The sequence below is a fragment of the Phoenix dactylifera genome, chromosome 5 (assembly GCF_009389715.1).
Source record: "Phoenix dactylifera cultivar Barhee BC4 chromosome 5, palm_55x_up_171113_PBpolish2nd_filt_p, whole genome shotgun sequence".
NCBI classification, from domain to species: domain Eukaryota; kingdom Viridiplantae; phylum Streptophyta; class Magnoliopsida; order Arecales; family Arecaceae; genus Phoenix; species Phoenix dactylifera.
In genome coordinates, this window is record NC_052396.1 from 18,341,173 (window position 1) to 18,355,766 (window position 14,594).

The window sequence follows — 14,594 nt, forward strand, 5'->3', positions numbered from 1 at the left end:
TGCTAGTGAATAGGAGCTACTCTTTCTCAATTTATAGATATTTTATTTTTTTGATTTACATGGATACATTTACACTAGACTGGTAAATCTAGGAACACTTATGACGCCACACGGTTTATCTTTTTGTTGCATTTTCTCCCAACCATCAAATCCAGGAACACCATCGCAGGGGATATATGCACATTTGGATAATTTTGGATCCAAAACAATTATCCATCCAAAATAGCCCATTTTGTTGGATTTAAATCCCCAATTAGCACTAAAATTATTGTTGAACTTGAATTTGAGCATACAACCTTATGACTCCAAATAGCTCTTTTCTCCCTTATTAACCCTCGTGCCTATGGACCCCGCAGTCATATGGCCATACTTATTTCTTCCAGACCCAAGCATGACCATCTCTCTTCATTTTCTCTCTTATTTATTTACAAGTTTGTAAAACTCTGAAGGCGTATTCACCAAGACAAATGAGTATCTCATTCTCACAGTATATATAAAATAATAATAATAAGAACAATAAAAAAAAAAATCAACGGTTGCAACCAGTTCGGACTGTGCTGCATCCGAATCCAAAGCCCACAGCCCCCACCCTCAAGCCCTACATTAACTGCCACGTAGGCCGATCCGTCCCACTTATCAATATCCGCCGGAATATCACACCTTCTTTTTTCTTTGCATTATAGTAATTAATTAAGGCCCTTTTATTCCCATATGCTAAAAAGAGGAACCGGCGACCCCCACCACCCCGCCGAGCTCCCCCGGCAAAACCAAGGCTAGGGCATGAGTGGTTTACTCACACGTGTCGGTGGCTTCCCGTCTCCCCCGCACCCGAAGCCGCCAAACTGTACGCCATTAGACAGGGTACTTCGTTCCTCCCTTCTCTTCCCTCCTCCGTTCCCACTGCTAAAATCGAAGCAGATATGACGATGAGAAATTAAAAATTTAAAAAAAAGGGAAAAAGAGAAAAGGGAAAAAATAGCTAAAGCAAAGCGAGGGAAGGGAGGGGGTGAAGGAAAGAGATTAAAGAAAGAAAGAAAGCACGAAAGAAGAAGAGTTCGAGAGAAGCTTCCGGTGGTTCCCTTCAGTTCCCTTTTTTTCCCTCTGGAGGATGAGTTCGGAGACGAGAGAGATCGGAATCCCCACGCCAGTACCAGCTCAATGAATTCGGTTTTGTTTGAGGTATTTTTCAGCAATCAATCAGTCGCTTCATTTTTTTTTCCCACCTTTTTTTCCCACCTTTTTTTTTCCAGCTTTTTCCGGGACTCTGTTCATTAGATTGCGGATTTCTAGGGTTTTGGAATGCGCGGAGTGTTTCACTTGATTTCCTAATTTTCTTTTGGTTTTTGATTTCGTGGGAAGTGATGAATGCTAGGGTTTTCTAAGCGAATCAAGAATATTAGATATAGAGTGTCCAAGAGAGGTGTTTGAGATCTAACTGGAGCGGCTAGTGTTTATTGTAGGAACACTTCCAGGAATTTTCTTGTAAACTGGTGCTGTAGTGATTTTCTCCCCTTCGTTTGGGCAGTTAAGTGTATTTTGTGAACTCTAATGTTGCTTTTCCTGCCTCACATTGGAGAAGCGGAACCATGAATGTTAATGGTAGCTCTTTAATCGTAAATCATTGGTCCAAATCTCTAGTTTGTTGAGTGTAAATTAACTTGGGTGCCTATAAACTGGCTATTACTGTTAAATTAATGGAAAAAAACATCTGTTGATTTTTGTTAATGCTTTAGTTATGATGAGAAATGGATTTAAGAAACGTTGGGAACCGTTTCTTAGGATGTGATAAAGCTTCTTCATCCTTACAAACTCAATCTTGTGTGGTAAGTTTGAAAATAGGTTTCTATGTGATCCGTCTACCTTGCACCTTGAGGTGTTGGACATAGTCCATGAATTCCTTTTGATCATTTTTTTTCTTCTTCTTCTTGATGTTCTTTATTGTTGTACATGGCAAGTTATGAGAATGTCCATATGGGGCCTTAAGCTTGTCAAGAGCTCAGTGCATCTAGCATGGCTGTGATATAACATCAACCATCAACATTTATAAGCACAAGAACCCTTTGTATCACATCAAGTTAGAAACAACTTATTCTTCATGTGATGTTGCTTGTTACTCAATACTTTTTGTCAAATTTCAATTTCACTAATTGCGCCTCCCCAGATTAGTGAAGCTTTACAACCACTAATCCAATTAGATGGACACATCTACCTGTCTTCTATAGTATGATTTCTCCTCTCTGTTTAACGTCCTAAGTTTGGTTTGCAATTCTTATAAGCTTTTCATCTTTCGATAAGGAAAACAGATTATTTCTGGAAAACTACTGTCATCAAAGACTGTAATCTTTTTACAATATACTTTATGTTAGAGCTAGCTTTCAACTTTTCTCTTCTTGCCACCTTAAACAATTGGCTTGTAACTTGTATGATGTGTTTACCAGGTTTAATTTCTGGATCATATTCCTCCAGCTCTCGCCTGTTTCTTGAAATGAAAATGAGAGCAAATGGGACCATACAAAAAGCTCAAAAGTTGAAGCATGTGCAAGGGGAGGGACCAAATTGGGTGCTTATTGCAGGTGGTGCGTTGCTTAGCACACTGTCAATCAGGCTTGGATGCAAGCTGAAGCAGATATTTGAGACTAAGCAGTCCAAGAATTCCAATAATGCAAAAGGTATTATCATCTTCATTTAATATACCAACTTTCAGTAGCATGAGTTTATCTTCTGGTCAACTGTTTAGATTGTTATTTACTCAGAGAATGGAAAAAATGTAGCCAAAAGGAGTCCAGGAGCTTGCCAGTTACATTCAACATTGTATTGCTATACTCAGGATGAGGATGGATGTTACCACTGCCTCTCAGGTGTGCTGCCTTGAACTTAGTATTATGTGTATCTTAATTAGCTACTCAAAAGAAGACCTGCATCGTAAGCGTTGGATGACATGTATTGGCTCAATTTCCAGAAAGCTGTCCTCAAAGTATATTTGTAAGGTGACCGGTTCATGTTTGTTATATTTTTTATGTATATAGTGAAGCAACCACTTCATGCTGAGCCTGCCTGGATATGATCTGTAGTTGCATTACATCTGTTTAAGGCACATGAGGAATTTTTAAGGTCAAAAAAACATGCATGTACTTTCAAAACCAGTAGATTTCTGGGATCAAACCTGGGTTATTTGCATAAGAAACTAGTTGGTATGCATGCATAAGAGCACATGAAGTTTCAGTTAATTATAATATCATTACAAGGAAATTATTTTGATATTGTGGTTTCCAATATAGTATAATATTTGGTAGTTGAAGATACATCTAACAGAATTAAAATGGATTAATGGAATGAATGGAACGGGGGGTTTCTTCAGGTTGTTGCAATATTGCCTTTGGCATGTAATGAACAGAGTACTTATAAACAACCAAAGTTGTGGGGTATAGCATATTGAGCAACAAGGTGCCCTGCTTCCTACACATAATTTGAATGAAATATTGATTAGAACGTTGACTTGGTAGTGTGGTAAAAGAATAGAATTTGAATGTATATGTTAGTGGAGGCATTGGACTTGCACTTCTTCAGGATAGTTAGTGGAGAACAAGTTGGAGGGATATGTGCTTGTGCAATGAAGATTTAAAGAGCACTTGATAATTTGATTGGCATCAAAGGGTTGGAAAGAGGAAGTGCATACCTTAGATTATTTGGCTATAAGCTATAAACTTATTTGAACAAAAATGTTATGGAAAAGGAGGTAGCTTTAATTAGGAGGAGTAATTAACTACTGTTCAATTGACTCGAAATGGTTGTGTCATATGATTGGAAAGTGAGGGATCAAACTTTTGTTGAAGGTCAAGGACAGTGAGGAAAGATCAAATGCAAATCTGGACAAACATTGTTGATGGGGATTTTAACAAGCTTACATTGTTAGAGTAGGCTTTCCATATAAGACATTAATATATGCAGGGTTTCAAATCTGATCAGAAGTAACATTTATCTTTTTGAGTTGCAGCAGTTTCAGCTAATTGCAATGGTTTTAGTGAAAACTATTATGTAAGGCTAAAAGAAATCCTTGGTATGAGGTTAATTCTTTATATTTTCTATTAGATCTTCCTAGTACTTGACAAATGGAGCTCTTTGGAAGCAGTATTGCAAGATAAATTCAAATTCTATTATATTTGTGTAAAATTGAAAGTGAATATATGCTGGTTGCAAGAAATTTTAAGGGATTTGAACATTTCTACACTATTCTTTTGTTGTGGTACAAACTAAGCGGGATCTTATTTTCACTAAGTGCCACAAAATAACTGAAACACAAATACACAAACTTTATTATATTTTTGTAAACTGAAAGCAAATATTTGTTGGGTTGCTAGAAATTTTAAGGGATTTGAACATTTCTATGTTTCTCTTCTGTTGTACAAACTAAGCAAGATCTTGTGAACCTTGCTTATGTTTTATAAAGTATGACGGAATAACTGAAAGACACACGCATATGTTCTAAAAGGTACTAAAAGTTTGTTATTTTTGACATAAATGTGAATAGCTGGCCTATAAGATGTTGACCAAGGTTTGAACAACCAACCATACTATGGTATATATTGTATTGTACTACCCCATCCTATTGTTTGCATCAATATGTACCATGTGCTCTAACATCTGTATTAGCAAACCTTGAGTAGATATAGGAGCATACTGCTGTACGTACCATTCCAGTACATGATCGATGCGACCTTATACCACTACATTTCAAACATTGATATTACGCTAATAAACTTCAATGAATTTGAACTGCTAAGTATTTTATTTTTCTATACTTGTTTTAATTTTTCTATTTCTCTTTTTTATGCAATTTTTACATTTTTTTTAATTTTAGTAATTATTTAAAATGTTTTAGGCCGCTGAAACTATATATAATATACCAAAATTGCTGATCATAGTTTTCAACTCTAGTGAAGAAAGAGAAGACAAATAGTAATTGAGAGAGGAAAAGTGTTTGGAAATTAGCACAATAAATCACTATTGGAAAATCTATCAAATGCCTGGAACACTATATATTGAATCTGCAGACACTTAATTCACATTCTCAATGAATCTGAAAAATTCTTATGACTAAAACACTATTTATTGAATTTGTACTTGGATAGTGAATCTAGGATATCAGAGAAAATTCATCCCTACATTGTCCCTATAATTTTCAACCAAAGTATGACCCAAACTGTTGAATTAGACCATGCACCTCTCCATTAAACTTATAATTCTAAACATGATTATTTGATATTTCAGCTAGTATAAATGATGCAGCACAAGTGCGGGAAAAGAGGAGAAGAAGGAAGAACAAGAGAGGGAGAAGAAAGAAGAGGTTCTAGGGACGCAGGAAGAAGAGAAGGGGAGGAGGAGGAAGAAGAAGAATAAGATGTGGGGGAAAAGAAAGTTCTTAATCATTCATTAAAACCCTAATCATGAAAATAGTCCCCTATATATAGGGCCAAATAAACACAATTAACATAAAACCCCCTTACACAAATATAACTCCTAATAAGCCCACAAATAACACAAATAAGTCCTAAAATGCAAACAAGCCCAGAAATAAAAATAAAATAAATATGCAAATAAACGGGTCTGACTCAATCCGGGGGCTCAGGATCATCTGGACGAAGGGCTCTGATGTCCCCATCAACTCCTCCCGGGTGAGAAAAACTCGACCCCGTCGAGTACAGGTCTGGCCGGCTGTCGTACTGCTCCAGAAGATCGGAGTCAAGGCGCTGCAACTGTGCTATGAAAATCCACGTCACATCAGACTTTGGTCGACCTTTCCACCGAACAAGGTAACGTTGGCAACCACCGTTCCTGGTTGGAATAACCTGCTCATCCAATATATGTTTTATTTGTTCTCTGCGTGCATGAACTTTGGGAGGTGGTGGCTCAACAGCAGGTAATAGGTCAGGGTGTCCAACATGGGCAGGTATATCAATAAAGGGGTCAGAAGGCATGAATATTATCTTTTTGTATGGGACTTCTTCAATATTAAATGTCGCACTAATCCCATAGTCATCAGGAAGATCCACAACATATGCATTCGAACTGATTTTCTTTAAGATTTTGATCGGTTCTGCAGTGCAAGTTTGCAATTTTTTAAACGTATCTGAAGAAAATCGTTCAAGCCTAATTCTTATCATGACGTAATCTTTTTCACTTAACTCTTTATAACGTCTGTGTAAATCAACAAGGAATTTATATTTTAAGTTATTAAAGTGACTACAATTGCTGATTTCTTGATACAATGAATGTGGATGTGATGCAATTGATTGTGCAGACTCAAAGACTCTATACTGATGAGATATGAAAAACAGGTCTATGGGTTGCCTAGATTTGTAATCATGCACCAATTCGAATAGACTCATACCTATGGACTTGTTAACCGAACTATTACATGCAAACTCAACTGTCGGTAACATTAAATTCCAGGTCCTAGCATATGCACTCGGGTTGAGCTTATGTTGTTGAAGGTTGGGCAAAGATGCCCCGGGAACTATATCAATCGCGTGTTGGATATCACGCATCGGAGGAAGGGCATCCAGAAGATCATCAAGGACTACAAAATGAAACTCCTCTAGAAGGGAAACTACTACCGGAGAATGTTCAAGGTTGGACTCCGCATGGGTATCTTTAGCTACAAGTGCCAACTCAGGTGACTGGCTCTCAATATCTTTCACTACCTCTTCGATAGTAGTGATGTGAAGTGGCTTGGTTGTACTTAGATCAATAGTCTTCTTTTAAGAATCATTTTGGACAAAGTCTAATTCTATAGGTTCGTGTTCAAAGTCTTCTTCATAGTCTTCTATATTTGGTTCATAGACTTCTTCGACATATTCGTCCTCTTGGCTCCTAACTTCTGGTTCAGTAATCAGGTAGGTTCTAATGGAACATTGGGATGCTATGTGGTTGAATTGTTGATACCTTGAGCATTGGGTTTGGTGCCCAAGAAAATGGGGAAGGATTATAGGTGGTGCAACCAAACCGATTTTAGGTTGGGCTGCAATAGGGGTTGGCGGTGTAGGGGTCCTAGAATTTTGCATGAGCTCACGGATCTCTTGTGTGAATTCCTTGTATCCAGCCCGCATGGCAACGATCTGTTCTATGATAAACCTCAAAATGTCGGAATTCATGGTAGCTACAAGGGTTTTAGGTTGATTGAGATAGTACTCCATATCACTACAGGTTGGCATGCAATGATGACACTGGGTGATGATGTGAAATGCAGTATCACTAATGAAACCCTAATAACTATGATGTAGGACCAAATTTGATGCCGGACAACCTACTAATGCAATCTATTATGATTTCAGAAATCAGCAAGTCTTCACAAGAATAACTTAAAATTTAAATGTTGCTGATTTTTACTTCGGTTATTCAGAATTAAGGATTAAGATTATTCAATTTAAGAAATTAGATTGCAATCAAGTAGTACAGTTGTTCTGATCCTAAAGTAATCTGATCGAATAATATTGAGAATTATCCTGTTGCTAAGGTGTGCTAATTTAATATTTGGATTTAAATGGTGGGTAGGATGGGTGTGGTAGTAAATGTTCTAGGTTTTGCAGTTTGACTGGAAAATAAGTTTTGGCCAAAATAGGAATGTCATGCAAGAGAACTAGAACATAACTAGATAAACAAGCCCAAAAGAAAGAAGAACGTCACCTGTGGTGGATACAGTCCACCGGAAATGTCCGTTGTAGAGTCTCGAACACGAAATTGGCACCGGACGAAGTTAGCTGGAGCTGTAGACCTTGAACTGCAGCACAAAGACCTTCTGAGTTTCTGGAATGGGCTGAAGAAGATGCTGGATCGGGCCTGTAACAGGATCTGCGGCCAATTGGGCTTGGACCGTGCTACAGTAAACGGCTGGGCTGTCGGAACAGATTCGGGCCGTAGAAGTGGACTGGGCTGGTGGCCTGCTGGACAAGTGACAACAGGGCCAAAGGGGGGGGGTTTGGTGGAGTGTAAGGCAGGCCAAAGGAAGCCCGCGATGGTGGCTTGGATGAATGCGACAGGGGGGGGTGGGTGACAGAGGGAAGGAGGTGATGAAGTGATGGTGCTCGGCGGGAGGAGGAAGCGACCGAAGGGAGGTGGGGCGAGGAAGCGACGCTCTCGGGTGGCGAAGCAGCGGATGGTGGACGAAAGCGGAGACGGTGAAGAAGGGGTACTCGGCGGCCGGCAACGAACGGCCTGTGGGCGGCGACAGAAGTGGGCGTACGGTGGTGCTTCGGCGGGGCGAGGGAGGCGGGGTGCCTCGGGTGGGATGAGGCCGAAGGGAGGCAGGGCGATGGAACCGATGGCGGATGAAGCGGTTGGGAGTCTTGGGCGGCGGCCGACGGAGGAAGAGGACGGCGCTGCGGTGGAGGCGGTCGCAGCACAGGGCGGCGCTGCGTGTTGGCGGCAGTGGCAGATGGCGGCGCTGCGACGAGGCGGCGGCGACGTCGGCGGCGTCGATGGCGGCGACGGCGGAAACCCCTTAGGGTTTCCTCTTCGTTAGGACAGAGGTAAGTTTTTTTTTTTGGCACGTGCAAGTCACGTGATTCTACGGTTTTTTTTTGGAACCCTTACAGGTTCGGGTTATCGGATACGGGTTTCGGTTGAACCCGCTTTAGCCCAGCACGTGCAGATCACGTGCAAAAGGAATTTTTTTTTTTTTGGAATGGATCCGGGCTAACAGAGAAACGGGTAACGGGTTTGGATCTTACCCGTTAGGTTCGTTTTCTTTAACCTCTCGATGGTTTCGGGAGAAGGCTCCGATCTTCACGGCGATGGCGGTGGCCGGGGCTCTGGGACCTATGGTGGCGGGCGGGGCCGGTCACGGGCTCCGGCAGGCGGCGCTTCCGGTGACGCGTCGGCAGTCACGGCTGCGGCTTCGTGACCTGCAGCGGAGGATGGCTGGCGTTCCCGGGTTTGCCACGGGTCGGCTGTGGGCAGCGCGAGCGAGCTGGTGGCGCTGCTGGCGTTGTGCGCGGGATGAAGGCGGCCGTGGGAGCGATGGGTGGTGGGATATGGCTCCTCCGACGGCGGGTTCGGGCCTTCACTGGGCAGCGGCGGCGGCGAGAACGTCCGACGGTGGCTCGGCGCTGCTGGCGGCGACTGGTGGCGGCGGTGGGCGCGGGTGTGACGACGGGTGGGGTGGACCTGGTGAAGGAATTTTCCCCTATTCCTTGTGTGAGAACCGAGAGAGGGAAGAAAGGATTTCTTTTTTTTTTTATCTCGGTTTGGAAGAAGAGGCTGGGAGAAGACAGTGCCCCACGCCGTCTTCACGTCAAGGCAGCCCACGGAAAAACTAAGGTCTGGATCGGGGCTTTGGCAGCAGGGGCAAAGCCGTAGCTCTGATACCAAGTTGATGCAGCACAAGTGCGGGGAAAGAGGAGAAGAAGGAAGAACAAGAGAGGGAGAAGAAAGAAGAGGTTCTAGGGACGCAGGAAGAAGAGAAGGGGAGGAGGAGGAAGAAGAAGAATAAGATGTGGGGGAAAAGAAAGTTCTTAATCATTCATTAAAATCCTAATCATGAAAATAGTCCCCTATATATAGGGCCAAATAAACACAATTAACATAAAACCCCCTTACACAAAAATAACTCCTAATAAGCCCACAAATAATACAAATAAGCCCTAAAATGCAAACAAGCCCAGAAATAAAAATAAAATAAATATGCAAATAAACGGGTCTGACTCAATTCGGGGGCTCAGGATCATCTGGATGAAGGGCTCTGATGTCCCCATCAATAAAATCATTGAAGATCATTGAAATATGCATCAGGAAGCTGGCTGATAGTGATACAAAATGGACTGGACTAACTTTGGTACATCAATATGATGGACCAGAGTCTGGTCTACATCAGTAGACCCCTGTCAAATGCTTCAAAGTACCCTTTGTTACCATGGCTGCATTAGAGCATAAGACTAATAGAAATAATGTTTATTCATTCATTGGTAAAAAGGTAGAAATATGAATCAAGTAATCTGCATAGTTTTTATTGAAGAAGAAGGTTTAGGGAAAAATAAACAAAGAACATTTAAGACGAAAAAGGAGGTATTTGATATGAGAAGGGAGTTGAAAAAAGAAAATTAGAAACTGAAAAGAAGATACATGAGTGGGAAAAAGAGGGGAGGTGGTGGAGGAAGAAAACAATTTCAACAATAACTTCCTCTCTAACAAGTTCTTAAATTATAGTATTTGAAAAATTGAGGAGATGGGGTCCTAGAGAAGTGTTAAAAAACAGGTTTAAGAAGATACAAGAAGAAAGATGGAGAAACATGGATGTGGATGAAGAGGTTTTCCCAAAGATCCAGTCCCTGTTTTAATAAATTCTCGAATTACGATCATAGGTTTTATTGAGTTTTATATAAAGATCAAAACTCTTAAACAAAAATGTCTCTTGATAGAAAGCATGTATGCATTCCCCAAAATCTATCATATATTTTCCTTCAATAGCCTGCAATTGTATTGCCAAGGTCTGGGGGACAATTGATGATGTATCTAGGGAAACTATGTCAAACTGAACAGTTTAGAAATTTTATTCTTTCTACTCATAGAAAATGAGAAGTGGCATGGTATACAGTGCTTCTGTATGACAAGCTTCAATTTGGTTATTGTTTGATCTTAGATAATACTGATTTGCATAGTACCTTCTTAGTTCTCTTTTACTTGTTTGTTGGAAATAGAATTCTTCTTAGTGCCATTAGAATGCAAGAATTGACTGTCATTGGGCACAATATAATCGCCATTATAGGATATCAATTGTATATGTGTGTGCATAGGATAGCATGTAAGCAGTTATGCTCTATTTGTATTATTTTATTTTAAAAGTTGGAGCCAATTCAAAACCTTATGACATGCCCAATTGGAAAGGCAAAAATGACATCAAAATTTAGTTTGATTTCAGAAAAATAAACTCGATTCAAAATTTAAAATTGGCCGAGGCAGGTTTCTGTTTGGTTGATATGGTCCACATGCATCTATACTGGACTTAGGCTACCAAGTGTTCTGCCCCAAGCTCGATTAATGCATGGGCTTATCTTGAAGTGTTCCTACATTTAGTAATCCTTTGGTTCTTCCATCCATGAGGTTTGCATTCAATTCACTACTTTTTGTTTCTCAAATCTCAACAGTCTATACTTGTTAGAAAACTTTAATTGTGACTGGTTGATGTTTGATTCTTTAGTTATACTGTGCCTAAAAGATGAATCCAATTCACTCCATCTTTAAATGTGGGTGTGTGGGTATATGAAACCTTATCCCTCTGTGTGCTAACTCTACAGGGGAGCAACAACCTTGTTGCAGTAAATCTTGTTGATTGTTGTTGGCTGTTAATGTGCATTTCAAAATAGAACCTCTGAGCTTAATAGGATGCTTAAAATTCCTGTTGCATCTAGGATGTTTCGTTTTAGAAAATATTATACTATTTATGCAGGTCCGCTTGGAAGTTGTGCGATGCTAAAGAAAAGCAATATATTTGATATGCAAATTGAAAGTCTAGATCAATGCACACACTATGTAACAAACTTATTGCTAAGTAACTTGCAAGGTAATTGATGCATTTATACTTTTTTCATATTTGGAAATAAAAATATAGAATTCTTCGGTCCCATAATTTTGTTTAGTAATTTTTCCAATTCTTATAACTAAACTAGAAAATGACAGTTAGGAAGTGAATTTGCATTACATTTTGGTAGTGCATTGCGACTATTGACCAAATTTTTTTTTTTTTTTTTTTGGGGCGGGGGGTGGGGAGGGTGGTTTGCTGGTTAAAGATGGCCTTCAGTGAAGGACCACTTCCTCCAGAAACTCTCTGATCTTTCTGTTAGGCATTTTTATGTCATTATCGCTGATTTTACGTACATGACATGTAACACCAGATACAGATTTAGTGCTCATGCCTTGTTTCTCAATGCCCGTTAGATTAAAATCTCTTGGTGGTATAACTCTCATGTCTTTTGGGCTAATTCATTTTGCTCTTCAGCTTCCTTGTGCATTTGAGATGAGCAGAACTCGTATATCAAAACTATTGTCTTGTTCTTTTGTTCAGAACAGAGTGTTCCTGTTTCATAGCCTGAGCTTAAACTGCAATCCATATGGTAGATCTCCGTACACATCAACTTGCCATATTGGTTTCATGATGTGTCTCTTTCTTTCCTAAGTCTGCCTTGGCTATGACCAAGTCACTAATTCATACTTGGCTGAAGTTAGGCTGACAGCTAGAATTACTCAGACTTCCATGGAGCCTTCTCAACTCTGACTTGTGTTTAAAGTCAACCTCATATTTGATGGGATAGAAAAGGCTTGGGTGATGAACATGACAACAACGAAGTCCCATGTTTGGTTGCATGATGGTGCACTGTTGTTTATTTCCTTGTTCCTCTTTATCGGTTCGATTATTTTCTCATATTTGTTAACATCTTCCTGGTCTTTAAAATCATATCAGATATGCTCATCAATGTATACATTTAGAGTATGTCTTCTTTTTCCAAATTTAAACTAGCTGACCTGGGTACCAAGAGCTGGAAGCAATGTACTACTAAAAGCAACAAACTTGAGTTTGAGAACAAGCTTCGTATGATGGTGATTTTGGTTTTTATGTGTCAGCTTTCAATACTGACTATCTGGCAAGTAGCGGTAATATAGTTGAGCTGAAAATAGTCCTATTTATCAGGCATATGTTCTTGGTTTCATGAGTTCTTTTTTTTTTTTTTGAATCTCAGAAGCCCTTGGTTTTCTGGTGTTTTCATTATTATGAAAAAGCCTACATGGTTTGGCAGTTCTGTTATAGCTGAACTGATAATTTTCTTTTTTCTCAAGAATTGACATTTACTAGTTATCCTTATACTCTTCATTGTTTCCACAATTTTTCCAATATGGGAGGATGGAATTTGTATTCTGCAATATGATCACTGCAATCTGGCATATATTGTCATTAGGGAAAAAATTTGTTTATTTTGCTCTTGTGATCTTGGTATGATATTGCAGCTTTGGTTCTTCCATACTTGACCCAGAAGGAGAAAAAGAAACTTAAATAGAAATAGAAAAAAAACTCTCTGACTTGCACCAATTTAATTTTGTTGTTCGGATGCTAATATAATGGCAGGGGCTTCGGATGGTGCAGTGGATATTAAGCGACCACCTACTAGCCCATTGTCAAAAGAAGCAGATGTTTCACTCCCATTAGTAAAGGTCCCTGAAGCAGATTCAAATAAAGATGGTAGCGGGGTGATATGGGCATCTTCACCTGATCACCTAGAGCTGCCTCGGAGGCCCTTCCACCACTCAAACAGTTCAGACTCTCCCTGCATCTCAGAATCCGGATCAGACATCTACAGCAAACGAGAGGTGATACACAAGCTCCGGTTGCAGCTCAAGAGACGGGATGAAATGATAATGGAGATGCAGACCCAGATCATGGACCTACAGAATTCTGTAAGCATCCAAATGACCCACTCAGCCAATTTGCAGTCTCAGCTTGATTCTGCAAACAGGGACTTGTTTGATGCGGAAAGAGAGATCCAGCGGCTAAGAAAGGCCATTGCTGATCACTGTGTTGCAGAGGCAGGCTTTCTGGAAAAACCTGTGACCACCAGAAATTGGCGGCCGGAAGCCGTCATTGGTCAGGTTAATGGATATATTGACAGCATGGATGATGTAGAGTTGCACTGCATTGGTGGGGAGAAGGTGAGAGATGATAGTGAGAGGGTTGAGATGCTCAAGAGGAAAGTTGGAGAATTAAAAGAAGTGATTGAAGGAAAGGACTTTCTGCTTCAGAGCTATAAGGAGCAGAAGGTGGAGCTATGTTCAAAGATAAAGGTGTTGCAGCTGAGACTAGAATCTCAGGTACCTAATATCTTGTAAGACAGTATTTTGAATTTTTTTTGGGCGTTAGCCCTCTAACCTGAGAGCTGTTTGCTTCTTTTTATTTGTGCTGCAAATTTTCATGTTTGTATAGTTTCTGGCATCTCCATGCTTGTCTAATATTTTCGCATAAAAGGAACCTCAGTCTGAGAAGAACAGATTAGGCAAGACCCAACTTGTTAGGCCATTTACATTTATGATTGCTTCAAGCAATTTGGAAGTATTTTGGCAGCTCGGAATCGCTGTTGAGTCCTGATGAAGGGGAGAAGTCTGGATGAATCAAAACTCGAGTCACCAGCTAACCGATCCTTGTTAGTTCTTTGCTAATGCATCATCCAAGTTTGCTCGTTCCCACTGCAATTCAAGTGTGAAACAGCTAGCTTTTGATGTCTTCATTTGAAAGGCTTACTTTGACGTCTTAAATCTGTGCAGCAGCTTCTGCAGACAGTCATCCTGTTATTATTTAATTGATCTTGCGTTTCAAATATGGTCATGGACCTATTTTTTTAATTTTTTGGGATGTACTTACCGCTGTTCTTTCGGTGTCTGTTTGCAAATTCCACCCCTATCATAAGGGAAATATTGTTTTATTTCATTTTTTTGCGTTGTACCTCATGTTCCTTTGCGAGCTACTACCGTAAGGGAATTTTTTTTTTTTTTTTAATTTGTGGCTGAGTCATGTTAAGAATTAAAAAAAGGGGAAATAAACAAGAATGAAAAACCTG

At 40.1% G+C, this 14,594-nt stretch overlaps 1 protein-coding gene across 4 annotated transcripts; it reads left to right on the forward strand.

Moving 5' to 3' along the window:
* Positions 1-736: 736 nt before the first annotated feature.
* Positions 737-14,356, forward strand: LOC103716651. 4 transcript variants are annotated; one of them, XM_026808289.2, is made up of 5 exons: positions 737-1,179; positions 2,439-2,669; positions 2,754-2,858; positions 11,441-11,554; positions 13,112-14,356. In XM_026808289.2, the coding sequence occupies exons 2-5, from the start codon at positions 2,486-2,488 to the stop codon at positions 13,867-13,869; spliced, it is 1,161 nt and encodes a 386-aa protein (XP_026664090.1). In that variant the 5' UTR covers positions 737-1,179; positions 2,439-2,485; the 3' UTR covers positions 13,870-14,356. The 4 variants fall into 4 exon arrangements, with proteins under 4 accessions (XP_026664090.1, XP_026664091.1, XP_008802962.1 ...); XM_026808290.2 differs by having other exon boundaries at positions 738-1,179; positions 2,772-2,858; XM_008804740.4 differs by lacking the exon at positions 11,441-11,554 and having other exon boundaries at positions 742-1,179.
* The last annotated feature ends 238 nt before the right edge of the window (positions 14,357-14,594 follow it).